This window comes from Manduca sexta, chromosome 12 (genome assembly GCF_014839805.1).
Source record: "Manduca sexta isolate Smith_Timp_Sample1 chromosome 12, JHU_Msex_v1.0, whole genome shotgun sequence".
NCBI classification, from domain to species: Eukaryota; Metazoa; Arthropoda; class Insecta; order Lepidoptera; family Sphingidae; genus Manduca; species Manduca sexta.
This window is the reverse complement of record NC_051126.1, coordinates 4,462,640-4,481,890: the sequence shown is the minus strand read 5'-3', so window position 1 is coordinate 4,481,890 and position 19,251 is coordinate 4,462,640. Positions and strand designations below refer to the sequence as shown.

General features: G+C 34.4%; 1 protein-coding gene across 1 annotated transcript; it reads right to left on the bottom strand.

The window, feature by feature from the left end:
* Positions 1 to 13,558: 13,558 nt before the first annotated feature.
* LOC115452132 (E3 ubiquitin-protein ligase CHIP) lies at positions 13,559 to 18,778 on the bottom strand. Its single transcript, XM_030180589.2, has 7 exons — positions 18,469 to 18,778; positions 17,138 to 17,336; positions 16,580 to 16,721; positions 15,873 to 15,975; positions 15,143 to 15,199; positions 14,654 to 14,770; positions 13,559 to 14,094 (listed from the first exon to the last, which is right to left on the bottom strand). The coding sequence occupies exons 1-7, from the start codon at positions 18,586 to 18,588 to the stop codon at positions 13,969 to 13,971; spliced, it is 864 nt and encodes a 287-aa protein (XP_030036449.1). The 5' UTR covers positions 18,589 to 18,778; the 3' UTR covers positions 13,559 to 13,968.
* Between the last annotated feature and the right edge of the window lie 473 nt (positions 18,779 to 19,251).

Below are 19,251 nucleotides of genomic sequence, written 5' to 3'. Positions count from 1 at the left end.
CGGAAGATAGACAAATACTTAAGAATATCCCAGAAATGGAATTTGATAATATCCCCATAGATCTTTTAAAAGCTGTAATATCAAAACCCATAACTGGAAAGCTCCCGGATCTGATAACATACACAATTTTTTGGTATAAAAAAGTTAACTTCCGTACACTCACTACTTCTAAAACACATAAATTCATTCATCAATTTACCTTATACAATGCCGGCCTTCATCACGCAAGGCGTAACATATATGCTACCAAAAGATTTATCCGATACTGAAAACCCCGCCAAATATCGACCAATCACTTGTCTCCAAAACATTTATAAAATAATTACAGCTTGTTTAAGCGAAACCATTTACAAATACACACAGGAACAACAAATCTTGGCAGAAGAACAAAAGGGTTGTCGAAAAATAGTCAGGGATGTAAGGAACAGCTCACCATCGACGCAGTAGTTTCAAAACAAGCAGTTATTCAAAAACTAGACATCCACACCATGTACATAGATTATAAGAAGGCTTTCGACTCAGTACCACACACCTGGCTAATATATATCTTAAAACACTATAAAATTAACCCTGCAATTATAAGTTTTTGGAAAAATAATGTTAAACTGGAATACTAAACTAAAAATATGTAATTCTGGCAAAACTACTGAAACCGAATCCATCTCCATAAAAAGAGGCATATTCCAGGGTGACGCCTTAAGCCCCCTTTGGTTCTGTCTAGCCCTTAACCCATTATCTAATATGCTTAATAAAAATAATTTCGGATACAAAATTAAACATGACACACATCAAATTTCACTATCTCATCTCATGTACATGGACGATATAAAGCTTTTCAGTAACACTCTAAAGGACCTACGCACCCTAGCTGACATCGTTCAAACATTTTCACACGATATACACATGGAATTTGGCGTAGATAAATGCAAGATTCAATCAGTCCACAAAGGAACAATAGTACCTGCCTCTTATAAATTGGCAAATCAAGAGGTAATAGATGCTGTAGACCCAGTGGAAGGATATAAGTACCTAGGATATCATCAGTCACAGGAGCTCCACCACAAGAACATTAAACAGCTACTGCAACAAAATTTCAGGACTAGACTACATAAAGTACTACACACCCACCTAAATGCTCGCAACACCATCAAAGCTATAAACACCTTTGCCGTCCCTATTCTAACTTACTCGTTTGGTGTAATACGCTGGACACAAACAGATTTAAAAAACCTTCAAAGAATCATTAACACTGCAATGACTAAACATAGAAAACACCACCCAAGAGCTTGTATACAGAGAATGACCCTACCTAAATGCGAAGGTGGCAGGGGTTTAATAGATATAACAAACTTACACAATAAACAAATCATGTCGCTCAGATCATTCTTCCACAATCGTTCACTGCATTCCACACTGCACAAAGCTATCTGTGAAGTAGATAAATACACGCCACTATTTCTCGCTGATCACACAAAAGAAATGCCTATAACCACCAAACAACAAAAGATTGACATCTGGACACAAAAATCTCTGCACGGCCGTCATCGTCACGATTTAACTAACCCTAATGTTGACAAAATAGCGTCAAACGCATGGTTAAAGCGTGGCGAGCTGTTTCCCGAAACAGAAGGATTCATGCAGGCCATTCAAGATCAGGTTATAGACACTAAAAACTATAGGAAACACATAATCCGAGACAGTAGTCTAAGTAGTGATCATTGCCGACACTGTCATAAACACCCAGAAACCATCCAACACATCACAGGCGCATGCTCCTCCATCACACAGACAGACTACAAGCACAGACACGATCAGGTAGCGGCAATCATACACCAGACACTCGCATACAAGCACAAACTCATCACAGAAAAAACAGCATATTATAAATATACACCTCAAATTATCCTAGAATCACCTGACTACAAACTATACTGGGACAGAACTATACTTACAGACAAGACCGTACATCACAACCGCCCTGATATCACACTACACGATAAACATAGTAAGACAGTTTACCTCATAGACATCACAATCCCCAACACACACAATCTCACGGCCACACATACTAATAAACTCACAAAATATGCAGACCTGACCATTGAATTGAAAACTCAATGGAGAGTGCAATCTGTGAAGACAGTCCCCATCGTTATATCCAGCACCGGCGTAATCCCTAAAACACTGCACACTAGCCTGAAAACCCTAAACATTCATCCACTCACATTCACGCTAATGCAGAAGGCAGTCATACTAAACACGTGCAGAATCGTCAGAAAGTTTCTAGCAATAGATTAACATATCAACCGCCGAAGTTGTTTGGCCAAAAGCCCGCAGCTCTGGTGAAATACCCCAGAAATGGGAGAAGTTTAAAAACTTAAAATATAATAACAATAATATATAAAAAATAAAAAAAATACTTTCAAAATAAAAAATAATATTATTAAAGTAGTATATATTGTGCCCCTGCCGGGCAGGGGCCTACTACTGAGCCTAAAAAATTAGGGGCTAGAAAATATCACAATCTTAATTTTGTAAGTTTACAGTGGTTCTGACTACCATTCAAAGTTTTACATAGATAACATCACGCATTTTATCCCCGAAGGGGTATGCAGAGGCGCAACTAGGGCACCCACTTTTCGCCAAGTATGTTCCGTCCCATGATGTGATAGGGGGCGAGCCTATCGTCATATCGGGTACAAATTCCAGACTCCGGGCTGATACTGAGCAGAAAAACCCAAATATCACATTCATTCAAAGTTTTGATAGTTATATAACTGATTATAATTATTTTTAAACACTTTTTGTAGCGGCGATAGCCTAGTTAAATGTGGATTGAACTGCCGAGACGAATGTCTGCAGGTTCAAATCCCAAGGGCCAACACCTTTGACTTTTCTAAAATTATGTGGGTATTCTCTGTGAATTATCGCTTGCTTTAACGTTGAAGGAAAACATCGCGAGGAAATCTGCATACTTGAGAAGTTCACTATTGTAATTTTGAGGATGTGTAAATTCTACCAATCCGCACTAGACCAGCGTGGTGGACTAACGCCTAATCCCTCTCAGTAGTAGAGGAGGTCCGGCTGTGGGACAGTATATAACACTGATATTATTAACATATTACCATACATTATAAGAAGTTTTTACCTTTAACCTGTTTACATAAAGTAATCTTATTAAGTACTTTCGGACATTGTAATACAATATGACTGCTGAAGTAACAAAATTGCCTTAAATATATGCATATTAAAATGTATTATTTTGTTCATCAAAGTGGGTCATTTTTTGTTCGCAAGTGTAGTTAGAGCAATTAATAGAGGCACTTTAATTACATTCGAAGACGGATATGGCCCACGATAAATAATTGACATTGGTAGGTACTGTACAAATTGTTTACACCACGTCCGAATAAACTAGTTTTATTTAATGGGTTCCTTTACATTTATAGGTTTTCAGTGGGTTTTATATGGAACTGTGTAATTATTAGGGGAATTATGAAACTGTAGTCCATGTTTTATAAGTTTTATCACTTTTGCCTTCCCTGTATTCTATTTGAATGTACGCGTAATAGTATGTAAGGAAATATACTTGATTATATATTCACTTTTATACATTTCAATGGATTTATCTAATAAAAATTTAAGATGGCAAGTTTACGAGTGCTCTATAGGACTGTTTCATAGCAATTGGAAATGTTTTAGATATTTGGCATGGTTTTAGACTGCACTAAGCTTAACATAAGAAACCGCTATAATCATTGAGGATAAAGAAATACGTCATGTTGTAATAGGAAAATGCTCGCTATATGAACGCAAAACAACCACATGACGACATCAAGGGTATGTTTTATAGATAAGCAACGCAAACAAGATACATTTTTGGCAACATCCGATCGTTTGTTATCATTTTATGAAAACATCGCGACGCATACCAAGAGCAATTACGAACCTAACGCAAACAGTGTTGATATTTATACGAGGACACTAAGTAATGATGCGGACTGGCATCGATAAAAAAGCCATTTGTAATGTTTTATGTAATGAGCGAGGCGTGCGGAGCCGAAGTCCCGGCGTGGCCCGGCGGCGAACCACCTCGCAGATAACTCCCGATAACAAACGAAACGCCTTCGGTTACGTAAACCTAGACAATTTTATAAATCCCTCACGACTTTGGACGATCGATAAAAAAACCTCCCGATCCGACAACAATTCCCGCAGCCACGAGCTGAAGACATCTTGGGCCCAACGGCACCAACGCTCGCAGTAAACACCACACGGCGCAGTCGCATAAATTGTCTCCGGCTATTAATGCTATCGGAAAAACCATTATTTACTAACTGATTCGGTGTGTGTTTACGCGCTAAGCGTCCGGTACTCACGCGACGGTGGAGGCAGACAGGCTCGCGGGCACCGGCACCGGTCACCTCGGGCAATCCATTGATGAGCGACGACAATGAGCGCGACACTAGCGAGGGCACAGCGTGCGCGGGCGGGGCGCGCGCGGGCCGGCGACCGCGGCGGGACTGCCGCCTGCCGGCGCGAGCGAGCCGTCGCCGCGAGCCGCGAGCCGCACGTGGCCGCTCAGGTATCAATCAATCGATGCGCGGCGGCGGGCGGCGGGCGCGGGCACGGGCGCGGCGCGGGCGCGGCACATTCATCGCGAACAGCTGACGGCCGAGCCCCGTAAACATGAATCGGGCTGCGCCGCTCCTCCGATGTGCCTCCGCCGTTCCGCCCTGACCTACTCTGCGCAGCGCGCCGGGACACCGCGGGAGCCTGGAACTACAGCAGCGCTATGTGCGACATTTAACGAATTCCGAAATCCTTTACAGTCTGTAAATGTAGTGCAGTATTGTTTACTAAAGCGCTTATTAATACAAGTGCTTTTAGGATATAAATTTAGCTATTATTATTTAAAATAATCTTGTTATCGACGTGAATATATTTTTTAGATTATTTTCGTTCACATCAGGAAGTGTAATTTAATTGTGTCATTTATCAGTAAGTAACTATATTTTCAATACCCAAAAACCATGTGTTTGCAAATTTTAAATAAGATTCAAATGGATGTTATTTTTTCAATCACCCCACTAAAGCTAAGGAACCTTTGGCAATGCATTATACAATTTCTCTGAAGTACCATTCACATCGCACCATAATCAAGCCCACGTCCTGTAGTGAAAGGGCGGTGACGGAGAGCGGGGCGACCCAAGGCGCCTGCGTGATACAGGACAATCCTATAGACCTCACACATCTCCACCAATCCAGGAACTACACTCTGCGAGTACATTCAGCTGGTATGCAACTGCGAGAGATGTCGGCCGAGCCAAAAAAGTTTTTAATAAACAGCAGGAAAAAGAAATGATAGTAAAAATAAATATTTGATTTTTCGGTTTACATTACTGACAGCACTGAGTTATGAAATCTTCATAATATTGCTTTTACATGTCATATATTATGTATGATCACGGAATTATAACCACATCAAATTATAAGCCATTTTTAAAGATAAAATTAACTTTGTACAACTCCGATTAAAAGTTTACCGTACAATCAACACAACCGTATTATATGCTACGCCGTAGCAGCGTAGCAAACTCGTAGCTAATTAAAACGATTAAAATGAGTTGTTCACGACATTGTTAATTACATTTTGAACATTTTTTTACAGAGTTATAATATATCCTAAACGTGATGATATAATTTATTATTAAAATTATTTTTAAACAATTTCAAGTTTTATTCTATTCGTTGTAAACGTATTTTTTAAATAATAAAACTTTAATATTTGCAGTGAAATGTAATACATAGTTACAGCCTTCTTTTAAATATAAAGCCACTTTATATAAAAGTACAATATGGTAAAATATAGGCCACGGCCGATGATACAAAAGTTCCGATGTAAGCGTGGGTTTGAGGTCTCGCTGGTTTTAAGAAAAGAATTTATTCTGCTTAACACTTCAACCACACAGCACGTTCTACGAAACACCCACGATGTTGCTTATTTTTCCATTGTATTAAATATTTTCTTGTTCTATTTTTAAAATATTGTTCATCGCATTAATTTCCACTTTTGGATCGTTTTGGACAATAAGGGTAATGAAACCTCTAATATATAATAATAGTATTGTAAGCTTACAATAATCGTAATTATTGCTCACAAAGGTAACCCGGAAAGTGTTTGAGTTGAAATTTGTGATTTTATAGAATTCGATGTGATTTTTCACTACTTTGCCACTTCATAGTAGTGCCACTTCATATCTTTGTCACGCCAAGGTGCTAGTTATATTATCTCAGTACTGAGTTAAAGGTATAAGCTCTCCAAATCTAACGTTTATTTTTCTCAGCATAGTAATCGTAGTATTTATTTATCCCAATTATAGGTTAAGTACATATCTTTAAAGGTGATATCCACACTAGACTATGCCTGTATGATAGACATTAGTTTTAATTTCATATACGTATATGTAGCTATTTTAATATCCTAAAAAAATATTATTCTAAAGTGTTGATATGTGTGAATGTGTGACAGTATGTGAGTGTAATGTTATATTTAAGTCTTAACGCAGTTTCAAAAAATAAATGAATCCTAGCCAGTCCTGCATGAAAATGAAAAGCACTATCTTATATCTTACTTGTTTGTAATATATATATATATATATATATATATATATATATATATATATATATATATATATATATATATATATATATATATATATATATATATTACAACTATCTTATATCTTACTTGTTTGTAATATATATATATATATATATATATATATATATATATATATATATATATATATATATATATATTACAAACAAGTAAGATATAAGTGCTTTTCATTTTCATGCAGGACTGGCTAGGATTCATTTATTTTTTTAATCGTTTTGGACAATATATATATATATATATATAGATATTACAAACGCGAATGTCCCTAAATATATTCATATGTATGTTAGAAATAAAAGCAGTAGTAACCTTTAGATGGTTTGACTAGGCTACTTTCATCCTGATTATATGCTTCCGCGGGAAATATTTCTTTTTATCTGATTTATGAAGTATAAGTCCGTGGCGACGTATTTAACAAGGACTGCCGGGAAAGCTTTTTCAGGCGAACTAAGCCGCGAGCAAAATCTAGTATATTTATAAAAATCATTATCGTACATTTATCACGTAGAGTTTAGATTTTAACTGCTAAAAATACAGTCGCGCCGCGTTAATCCTATATGCAATAAACCAGGAATAACGGCTTGGATTAATCGGTGCAGCAGCTTTGGCACATAGCAAATATTTCAATATATTTGACTAACGTGTTCACATATTTCAGGTATGGATACGGCAATATGTTTTAACTTTTATAATGCAGGCGGTATGAAACGGTAAGTATTGACTATCTACCACTATAAGATTTAAGAAGAATTGTAATAACATTGTAGGTTTGGAGGGGAAACTGGTAGTAATGAATTACGAAAGAGAGCGTTTATTGACTGTATTTATTGTTTAGCTAGTGAAAGGCTGGTAGGTTAGCTAGGTTAGGGCTCATGTCCTCGCCGGTGAGGATCGCGACGCGTTACCCTTCTATTTCCCCCTACTTGCCAGCCCGAGCTGGTTACTTCGGTTTGTACCTTGTCTTTAGTATAAACTTTATCCCTAATTTAAAATGTCCATAGTTATATAAGTAATTTTAATAGTTGTTTAGAAATAATTATTATTTTTATTCTTTGTTTTGACGTATCATAAGTGCAACTTTGTTCGCCTACGTGATAAATAAAGTATTTTATTTATTTTTTTTATTTATTTTTTAGTAATTTTAAATTTCTTTACATTACGTGATCATATTCGTGTTTGAAGAGGTAAATATTACGTTTCATCATCATCATCAGCGTATACCTTTGTCCACTGCTGGACATAGGCCTCCTCCAATTTGCGCCATTTTACCCTGTCTTCGGCCTGTTGCATCCAGTTCTTACCAGCGACCTTTCGCAGATCGTCACTCCACCTAGCTGGAGGGCGTCCTACACTACGTAATATAACGTTTAAAAAACCTATATTAGCCTATTCTTTGACGTTATTAGTTGGAATTATTTCTGATTTGAACTCTATTAAGCAGTAGAGGTGGTACTAATGTTTGCGTACTGTATTACGTATACTTGTCGATATTATTAAAATGTATTAATATTATTATATTTTATATAGTTTTAATGTAATAACCTTAAAATTACATATAAGAAAATGTATAGGTTGGTGCCTACAGAAATGACCTTGACCTTGAAAGGAGTGTGTTGTCATCTGAATGATTTTACGAGCCCACATTAGGGTCAATTTCAAGGAACTAAAATCATTTTTTTTATATAATAGATACCGTTATACAACGCAAATTAATATCGAGCACCTAAGTACATGACTTCTTAGAGTACTGGCAATTATTTTTTAATTTATATTTATTAACTAGGTTTTGCCTGCTACTCCGCCCGCGTGAAAAAGTTACCTGTAGCATTCAAGAGTAATATTAGTGAAACAAAATCAAAATCGGTTTAGCTATTTATGAGATCAACGCGTCCAAACATACTAACAAACTCTTCAGATTTATATATTAGTATAGATTCTAGTATGTACTATGTATCCAATAGATCGATCTGGAAATCTTTGCGTGAGACCTATGTTCAGCAGTGGACATCCTGCGGCTGATGATATTGTATTTAAGACAGTTATTTAAATAAATGACAAAATAATTGCCATGGCTACTATAGGAGCAGTTTTACTTTTACCAAACTTTGTCTAATATATCTGCATGAGTGTTGCCGCGAATCAGAAAACGTCAAAATATCCTCATAAACAATCAACATATTACGCAAAATTTTAACTGGCAAACTCATCCAATCATCTAGAGTATCTAATAATGATTTATTAAGCCGTTCAATTGAAATGTGTCCAATACTGGGCTCCGGCAAACTGCACTGTAATATATAATTGAATGATATCAGTAAACCGCGTTTGGATGGTCGCCAGGCGCAACAGTTCTAGTAATGTACACAGCAATTGTATTATCGTATGAAACCCACAGTGCCAATTTTTTGTTGACATTGCCGCTCATTGGGGGCTTTAGTGGATGTCGGGTTTGAAATTGTAGTACAACTGCCTTTATCCTAAATCGCTGGCTCACTAATACAAATTTCTATGTTAGATTTTGTGCACTAATTGAATTTATTTATCATAATTCTATGTATTTTTGAGTAAAAACTTCCAATAACCCCGAAAGATTTTAAATTTGTATTTTTTTAACCACCATGAACATTTTAATTCTCATTTTTCCGACAAAAAAAATATTAATATAACCTTCTATTAGTGAGCCAGTGAAATATGAATAATGTTTATCTACTGTGAGATGATGATGACGATGATGATGATGATCAGCCACACAAAGTCCACTACTTAACATAGGCCTCTCCCAAAGATTTCCAGACGGAACTATGAGCTTGCTATTCAACAATGCATATAATTTACAATATTTTATACCGTATGCCTTAAGTAGCACGGAATACAGACTATATTCATAATTTTTGACAGGTGGAAAGTAAACGAGTAATGTAGTTATCTTATAGACTGGTACTACGCACCTGGTACATATTTTTGCAATGCCTCCAGTAGTAACGAATGCTGAGATCCCTTTTTGTACCAACGAGTAAATCCACACCTAAACGCTAGTGGCGAAGGACAAAATTTTCCGAAAGAGAACCCGACACAACTTCTAACTTCTTCTTTGGTTCTAAGAATAAGTATAAATTTTGTCTGGAAAACATTCTAATGATAGTGATAATGGTCCGTGGCGGCCTTTTCGATTAGTAATATGTATGCTAGGTTTAAGAGTAATACCTATGTATGTAATATGTTGTGTAATTAATTTTAACATAAAATAGAATAATGATAATCAGATTTTACATAAATTACAAAAGGGAAGCCAGTAGGATTTGGGCTATATGGACACTTCACTACTGTTTACGCCATGTTTGCCTGTAAGGAGTTGCAACATTACTCAAGAATTAAAATTAAAACGCTCTACATGGCACTTAATTATACATATATGCGAAAACTCACAACTAGTTATATATAGCAGTTTAAATTATATTTATTCATTCACTCTTTTTTGCACACGACTATAAATATATGGCACAAAATGAGATAGGAAAAAACATAAAATTCAAATTGGCGCTTTTATCACTCTAGGCGAAATCTTTTCGTCAGCCAAGGTTTGGTTTGATATAAGGAAAGGAGAAAAAGAGCGTCTAGTGAATAGAATAATAATTTGGGTTAATAAAAAAAATATTTCAATTGATAAACAATAATATATATGCACATATTTTTTTTATGTTTTCACTATTATTATTCGTTAAAATTTTATAAGAAATTGTAATACTCCAGTCAGAATATTTGAACTCAAAGACAATTTTATCCTGGACCCTCGTCAATCGCGTAAAGATGATAAAAAATAGTGCGTCTTAAATAATTATGAAATAAAACTATTCTGCGGATTTTATCACGGTTTTTATATTCTAATTTTCTCCCGATGTTTCGTAGACTATGCAGCTTTCGTGGCCACGGGGCGGACTTTGAAACGTCAGGGAAAAAATATAATACAAAAACCGCGTTAAAATAGTTTTATTTCAATGTCTAACATTCGCGTAAACATAAGAACTAAGAAGTCATCATAATGGTTTACCTGAAAACCACTATATCATATTAATTTACTTTAAGTAATCTACACCCGAACTTTAAAGAGTTCAAAGCAAATCAATTATATAGAAGGTAAATGTCAAGCCACAGAATGCAGGCTGCCCAGCTAACAAGTTTGATTACGCCGACGCGACGTCGCATTCTCAAAGTGTTGTCTCCGACGTGATTCGGGCTTTGAGTTTTGATTAACTTCCGAGATTGATGTGTTTAACATGTTAATTGCTGTGGCATGGATGGCTTTCAAACTGAAATGTTGACTTAAGTTATCTTTATGGGTGCAAAATAGTTATTTTTCGTATGTATTAAGTAGAAATTTGCGGAGTCAAACCGTACGCTGAGGAAAATGCGATTGGAAAATAGATAAATGAAAGAATATATTATAGGTACGAGGTAGTAATTAGGCACGAACTAATTAACTACTAATGCCCATCTGGTGGTTTGTTTAGGGCTAATTCTACAACTCTACAAAATCATGATTCCGATTCTTATTGTAAATAATTCATGTGAAAAATTAATATACCAGCCTTCTTACCAAAACCTCAGCTGTCATCTGAATTAAAATTTAAAACTGCATCTGCAGTTCCTGAGGAAACTTAATATACCTCTTGATCTAGATTTTAGAAGTATTCAACTATGAAATAAGTAAATGCAAACTCTTTCTACTTTATATTTACTTTATTAATACCAGTTTCAGTGAATAATACATTTCTTACCATAACGATATAGAAATAAAGTTACATGAAGTTCTATTCTTGGTAAAACATGAATGTATTCAGCCTATTAAGCCTCTACCAAAAGCCTCTCAATTACCAGAAACTCAAATATATTTTTAATGAATTTAATTTCTATTTTTCAATACCGTGAATAAAACTTCTTTAGTGGTAGCTAAATACTACCTTGGTATTTTGTTATGAATACACACAAGATAAGATAAATAAAATATTCATGTTATTATAAACATGTGTTACTTAAAGTTAAAAAATAAAATGTTATTGAAGTTTAAAGTTCCATAATTAGTGTCATAAATATCCATTGATTTATGGTTAGAAGATATAAATAAATAAACTGAACAGCACAGTATAATAGAAAATGACAAGACGGAGAGAATTATTGTAAGTACTTTAATATAAAAACGAGATTAGGAAAGGCAAAATAAATATGCTGTGTTAAAATCTTATAAAAAAATCTAAAATTGATTTGCTTGGGACTTGATCTCCTAAAACGTTGTTCGTAAAAAAACGTTTTTTTTTTCTGCAACATATTTGTTGTGCTGACCTTACATCGCAATGGGATAGGGGGCCGGTTAGAGCTTTTTTTTCAGTATGTATATGTCATGGATGAATGTTCAGCTGATGGTTATTATGATAGTAATAAAATACTCGAATCCCAACTTGTGTACACAAGGTGTAAAACCCACCATAGTAACACCATAGTAAGTGTGTCGTCTTCCAGTAACCGGAGTATATCCGGTTTCAAACACGACGGCATAATTGTGTCGACTGGCCAGGTTTGACCTTTGTCAGTTAGCATTATATCTGGAACCGACTCCGCGCACCATCAAATACAAGAGGGTCGTTTTACCGTGCTTTATAAAGAGAAAAAAACAATACCATTCCACATTTGTATTCCCAGTTGCCAGTTATCGTCTATGGATAATGGAATTTTGTTTCAAACTTCTTGGATCTTGAAGTCAGATTTCTTGCAATAAGCCGCAATGAGCGACTGTGAAGGCGCCATCATTTTTCTTACATTTATGTTTTACACATAAGCTTTTGAACATACATTTTCACATTCATTGTTAACAACAAAATAAAAAAAAAATGCATTTCTTAAATTTGTATCCATTTTGCCAAATTAGCATGTTTTTCAAAAATCGAGATAAAACTTACGCTTCACAGCAGTATCGCTCAAAGGGTGGGTAAAAAAACAACTAAGACAATCACTGGATAGTCTTAAACTTTTTTTTTCCTCACAAACGTAATTATTAACAACGTGCCAATTTTACGAGATTTAAAACATACTTCCAAATGGTATTTATGAAATTGTGCTATTAAATATTACTGGTCCGATATCTCAGAACAATAACTTATAACTTTAGTTAAAAGTGTAAAGTTTGACGTGGTGATCTAAAAAAAACATTTATTAAATTAATATGTCGAATATTTATTCTTCGTGACGTGGGTTACGTATGCCGAAGCATAAAAGTGTGTTTTATTCTTAACAAAAACTAACGTTGTATTTTTTTTATTTACAGGCTTTAGAGGGGGATCACTTGAGCATTTGTCTATGGGTCAAAATGTCCGAGCACCTATTTGTTAAACGTCTTTAATAATAATAAGCAAATTAGTCTCTTAGCGTCTTAAAAAACCTAGCTAAAGTCGCCTTTGCCTACCAAAAGTCGCTTAACAAAGTTAGGAAAATAATACAATATCGGACTCCATTGTTTTTCTTGTCTATTCCTACGCTTAAGATAATGAGGTGCTGACGTGGTCTTTTTCTTCTTGAACGTCTAAACACAACCTTAATATTTAGTTTGTAGTGTTCAAATAATCTATTATATTTACTTTAATCTGCCTCTCCTTTCACAGCAATGCTTAAAAAGTGCATAACAGCCCCAAATAGAAATTAATCATTCCAAATTATCAAACTATATAAATGCTCTTTATGCAGGCATATTTTTTCATCAACAACTGAAATTATGTACGCAACTCTACATGATTAAACTTAAATAAAAAAATAAGTTTTTTTTTTAAATAAAGCATAATAACTCCACATAGACGCGATCCAGATAATTACAGAATAAAACCACACGGACTTGGGCCAATGATAAAAACATTTATTTCTGGATCACGTTACATATCGATTAATAAATACTGCCAAAGCGAAAATGTCACTTTTCATACATTCATGGATAACTTCAAGGATGAATACTTAGTGCACAGAATAAGAAGATGGCTACACATTTATAATATCAATACACATGTTTTCACACAACAATACATTGAGAAAACCGTATTTAAATTCTACTGGACGCAATAACATGAATTGGAATTTAAAAGACAGTTGATCTATTACTAGAACCTTACACCAAATCCTGGACAGAGGGCACAAAATTACTACGAATTGAAAAAAGCGACATCTATCGTGGCGTATTTGGAACTTTATTATTCACCAAAGAGAAGTGACATTTTCGCAATGGCACTAATGAGCACTTTGAGACGTAATTAGTAGTCGAGCGCCCATTCGTTCTCCTGGAGGAACGCGTCCACAACTTCCTTCATCGTGAAGTTGGGTATGAGCTGATCTGCAGTCAACTTCACTCTGGTGACCGGGTCAAAATGACCCACGCGCTGTGAACAAAAATACAATTTATCGCTATTAATAAAGATTCTATTTTCTATACAAATATAAAAGAAAAGTTTCTGAGTTTTTTTGTGTGTTTGCTAATCTCTGAAACTACTGAACCGATTTTAAAAATTCTTCCACTAATAGGAATCTATATTATTCCTAAGTGCCATAGGCTACTTTGAATCCCGAAAAAAGTTTTATACGCGGTGGGAACTGCAGGCAAAAGCTAGTAATTAATAAAAATAATTTAAATGAGGCTAGAACTACTCTTGTAATTATTATACAAATGGGTCGACATAATTTTAATCAATTTGACCATAATAGCTGCCCTATTCTTCCCAGTTGACAATGCTAAGTTATTTATATATCATAATATATCAATGACGCAGGGCGTTTTCCGAAGGGTAACCCAACGCAACATATAGGTACTAATATGCATAAATGAGGTGTGTAAATCGTTCTAATGATAATGGTTTTCCATTAATTACGAAAGGAAGGTCAACAGGAATAATATGGACCCTTTGGCAGTATAGTGTATCATTAAATAAATTTACTACCCACCTCTAAGTGTTCTTCAATGTCCTTCTTTTCATATGTAATACCGCTCGGTGTAATCACTGGCTCGTTCAAAATCTCAAAACTTATCTTGCCACACAAATAATCCGGTACATCGCGTTTCTGTAATAACAAATAAAAAAATAATTAATTACTACTAATGTAACTTAAAACAGAATATAGTAAAGACAATCAATTAAATCGCCTAGGGGCCAAACTAAAGTAACCACCCAGCAGCAAAATAAATAAGGTATAAAAAATACAAAGTTACATTAACATCAAATGTCATAGGCCTCAATGTTATCAAATTTAAATAATAATTTTATGCTTCAGCTATAGGACTTCCCAAGTAATAATATTAGACTTTAGTCTAGTTCCAGAAAATGTAACTGCCATTGATGCCGAGTGGCCTTGGGTACGCGAGAATAACCTTTATAATGCAGATGATATGTCTCACTGCAGAGTCCCAACACCTTGTAAGTTGTATTTACTTACCCTTCTTCTCTCGTCCATTTTAGAAAATAAGTTATTTAGTTCACTACTGTAGTTATTCTGCAACAAGAATTTAAATAGTTCTTAATTAAGATTCAAAAATGCATTGAAAAGTTTGTATTTTAAGCATACTTTATATAATTTTCACCACACACACACTCACGCCCTCTACCCTAGAAGGGCTAGACAGAAATGCAACCAGTTGCACCCACTTTACACCATGAGTATTCCATTCATTTGTGTTTATCGTCTTGAGTATTAAGTAATTTTGTGTTTAATGTAAGTAATGACATATCATTTCCTTCCTCGTGTCGAATAATTTAAGAATCAAAGTGACATAACACTGCTTAAATTTTTCAGTAAGTAAAGATGAAACCACATTAGGTGAAACTACACAACAGCGAAGTCGTTTTACCCAATGTTTTATAGCAATGAGTCATATTGCCCTACATAGCAGTGGAGCGACAAATCATAAGTGAACCAGTTATATCGTCAGACCATCAATTCTCGACGTTATATCCGTTAGTTGTTATAAACGATATTCTTTTTTTTCATATGTGACCTTGCCATTTGGTCCAATGCCATTTAGCGAATTACCACTTTAAAACTCTTATCGATACAACCCAATTAATTTTACTCCTACTCATTTATGTATGAGAAAGTAATAAATCCATTGTCCATATTTCTACAGTTTTAACACTCAACTTTTGAACATTAAATAAATGAGACTTACACACTCCTCTTCGATCTTTGAAGATTTCGCAATAATTTCCTCCTCATTACTGTTTTCTAATTTCAGCGCCTCTATTCTACGTTGCATATCCTCACTAATTAACCTGGAAAGATTCATAAAAATTTTAATTATAGAGAACGAAACTAAACATGCCAAATCCTATAAACATAGCAAGGAAAAATCATTAATATATCTCTTATGTATGAGTATAACTGACACATTAATTATTTTTATTGATTTAACAACTTACAGGGGAAACACTAATTAAAAAGTCATAGAGGAATGGAACAACTATTTATGACAGATATAATACTATTGTAGTTTCTCCTAATAAGCTTGTTATTCATAACTACATGTTGCTGGCGGTTTCGCCTGCGTCAATAAACTTTCGCGCTACAAACTCCTTAATAACTGCAGGAATCCAAGCATCTGTTTGACATTAGTGACCATCGAGACCATCTATTTAAAAAATCTGATAACAAATACAAATATTTCCTACAGGAGCAAATTACCAGAATAAAAAGTAGCCTATATAATAATCAAAGATATCATTTATTTGTGTGCCTAATTTCACCCAAATCCATACAGCAGTTTCTGCTTTTATTTCTAACAAACATACATACATTCACAGGTATATTAGTAAGAATAAAAGTAGAAAAAGGCACACATATCTTTAATTCTGGGTCAAGGCAACCACTAACATTTACCTATTGAGATATGTTTGCAATTCAATCTCCTGTGAGATCCTCTTTTCTTCCTGAACATTCCATCTCTTTTTCCTAGCCAAACGCAGTTGTGCAGCGATGTCATCACCAAAGTTCAACTTCTGTTCACGTGCCAGATCATTAGCTAAAAAAATAATAGAAAATTATTGTCTCAACAGATAACTGTTGCTGACACTAAAGCAAAATCAATTAATTGGATTAGGATCCAATAATATATAATATAAACGGTAGGCTGTTTGAACAATTCCAGAGTGCTACAGGTAGTAAATACTACTAGTGAAGATAATGAGTTTTAATAATTTAAATCTTATGTCGAATATTTATTGTAATGAAACTAGCTCGATTTGGGCATCACATCAAGCTATAAACAATAACAGAAACATTTTCAAGAACACAACGAAGTTTAAGCTAATTTAAGGATTAATAAAGTACATAATAGTAACACATATTAGTCACTCTAGACAATATAATAAACTTAATTACCATAATTCTTTAATATTATTAGCAAAACTTTTGGGATGTCTTAAAATAGTTCATTACCTCTGTGCAAATGTTTTATGGCTTCATCGTAACATTCAAGCTCAACTAACGCCTGTCCAAGAAAGAAATGGCCTTTAACTTGATTGGTGTCTATGTCAAGCGCCCGTCTGCAGTCCTGGCATGTTGCCTCCCATCTCTTCATTTTCAGGTGGCATAATGCTCGGTTTGTGAAATATGTTGCAACTGATGGGTTCTTTATCTAAAAATAATAAATAATATGCTATGTTATAAACTAATGGTATTACCATTACATGGATAAAGGAAAATGGAGTAGATAAAATAATTTGTCAGCAGTAACAGGAATTTATGAAATTTTTGTTCATGATTCGATACAGCAAATATGAATATTTTGTAAAAATTTATATACATATTCAATGATCCAGGCTATTCTATTATTAAATGTAATAATATTAGTGCTTTTACTTTTAAAAAACTAACACCATAAATTTAAGCACAAATTTTGTTAGTATAGTAACTTGATTGCGTTTTTGTGATATTAAACCCATGTTCTAAATTCAAATGTCTGTCCGATACACTTTTATGGCTGATTCACTAAATCAATTTCAATTAATTTTGGTATCTTTTGTGACCCTAAGAAGGGCATACAATACATTTTAACTCGGTAGAATATATAGTGAGACTTTTATACTGAAAAACTTGTTAACACAAGCAGAGCCATGAGCAAAACCAAGTACCCATCTAATTTTGAGTTGTAATATCAAATGTATTACAATATAGTTCTCAGACTTCTCCCGTTGCTTACTAACTATCATGGTTTTTCATGCCAATGTATTGAGAAAATATTTTTCTCTACATATTCTAATATAATTCTATTAGTTACATACTACAATCAAGCAGGTGGGACACTATGATTTCAGATAATCATAATATAATCGTTTAGTGCATTTAAAAGATAACAATATCCTTTTACCCATTTGGCTATAGAATTAGTTCTTTTATTATAAAAAATATAATACAACCTCTCAGTCAATTAAAAAACTGTGACTGACCAAGGTCATCAACTTTGGAATTGAACTCATTATTAGAAGATTATACGTTTATCAATAAAAAAGGTTTTATCTCTGTCTAAAATACGGATGGAATGTTTCCGATTATCATAGTCGAGAAAAAGTTTTTACTACAAGACATCGAAAAACGGGACATTAAATACGATGACATGATTACATCTAAATTGACTTTGTTTACGCTATTGTGGTTTTCTGAATATCTGCATGCAGTTTAGCTATTTAACACAAACTAGGTCGAGGAATTGCAAAATATTTGTATTTATAAGAATACATGACGCAGAGCTATTTTGGTAATATACTCACAATTGCTTTAGTGTAAAAGTTCATAGCATCTTCATATCGCCGTAAGCTAAATAATCTATTGCCTTGCTCCTTCAATTCTTTATCAGTAAGGTTCGCAGTAGAATACATATGCTTACTCATTTTGCCAAACGTAGTACCAATTATTTGTAGTCAAATTCACTTCTGCATTACATTATATGAAGTGTGATTGAAATTTTACGCGTTTTTCATACGTAAACAATTCACGATATCCTTTTCACCCACTTCAAAAAAAATATTTTGATGGAAGATTTGACATTTCTTCAACTTGCAATTTTTTTGACGTATCTGCTGTCACCATTGAGTTTGACACATGTTCTTTCAAGTGGTGCCATCTCGTATCAGTTTCAAGCACAATACCAAACATAAAATAAAACTGCGAATTTATTCCGCTAGAGGTGCCACAGTAATTTAAATAATGTAAAAACTAAAAACGCCTCTATATAGGTTCATGTGGAAAGACATGTATGGATTGCATGTAGTTCGTACTAGGTGCATATAAAGAAACTATAAGTTATATGTAATGCTGCGGGAAGCGGTGTAATCTATAAAATATTGACATTTGGTACAAAGTCTGAATGTCCTATAAGTAGATCAGTATCAGTGTTTTCCTACAGGCCAAGGCTGACCACAGTGCAATACCTTAAATAGTTTGCAGCAAAAAAACTCACACAGTGCACGAATTATCCTTTTTCATTCGACATAAACTTCCTGATAATTATTTTAAAAAACTTACTAAGTAATTAAAAGTAGTTTAGAAACAAT

What these genes read in the sequence shown, in the direction of transcription:
- LOC115452132 (XM_030180589.2), bottom strand. Translation starts at nt 18,588, where the DNA reads ATGAGTAAGCATATGTATTCTACTGCGAACCTTACTGATAAAGAATTG. An exon ending in CATAAAACATTTGCACAGAG is followed by an intron (nt 16,722 to 17,137) that starts GTAATGAACTAT and finishes TTATTTTTTTAG; the next exon opens with CTAATGATCTGGCACGTGAA. An exon ending in TTGCAAACATATCTCAATAG is followed by an intron (nt 15,976 to 16,579) that starts GTAAATGTTAGT and finishes GAATCTTTCCAG; the next exon opens with GTTAATTAGTGAGGATATGC.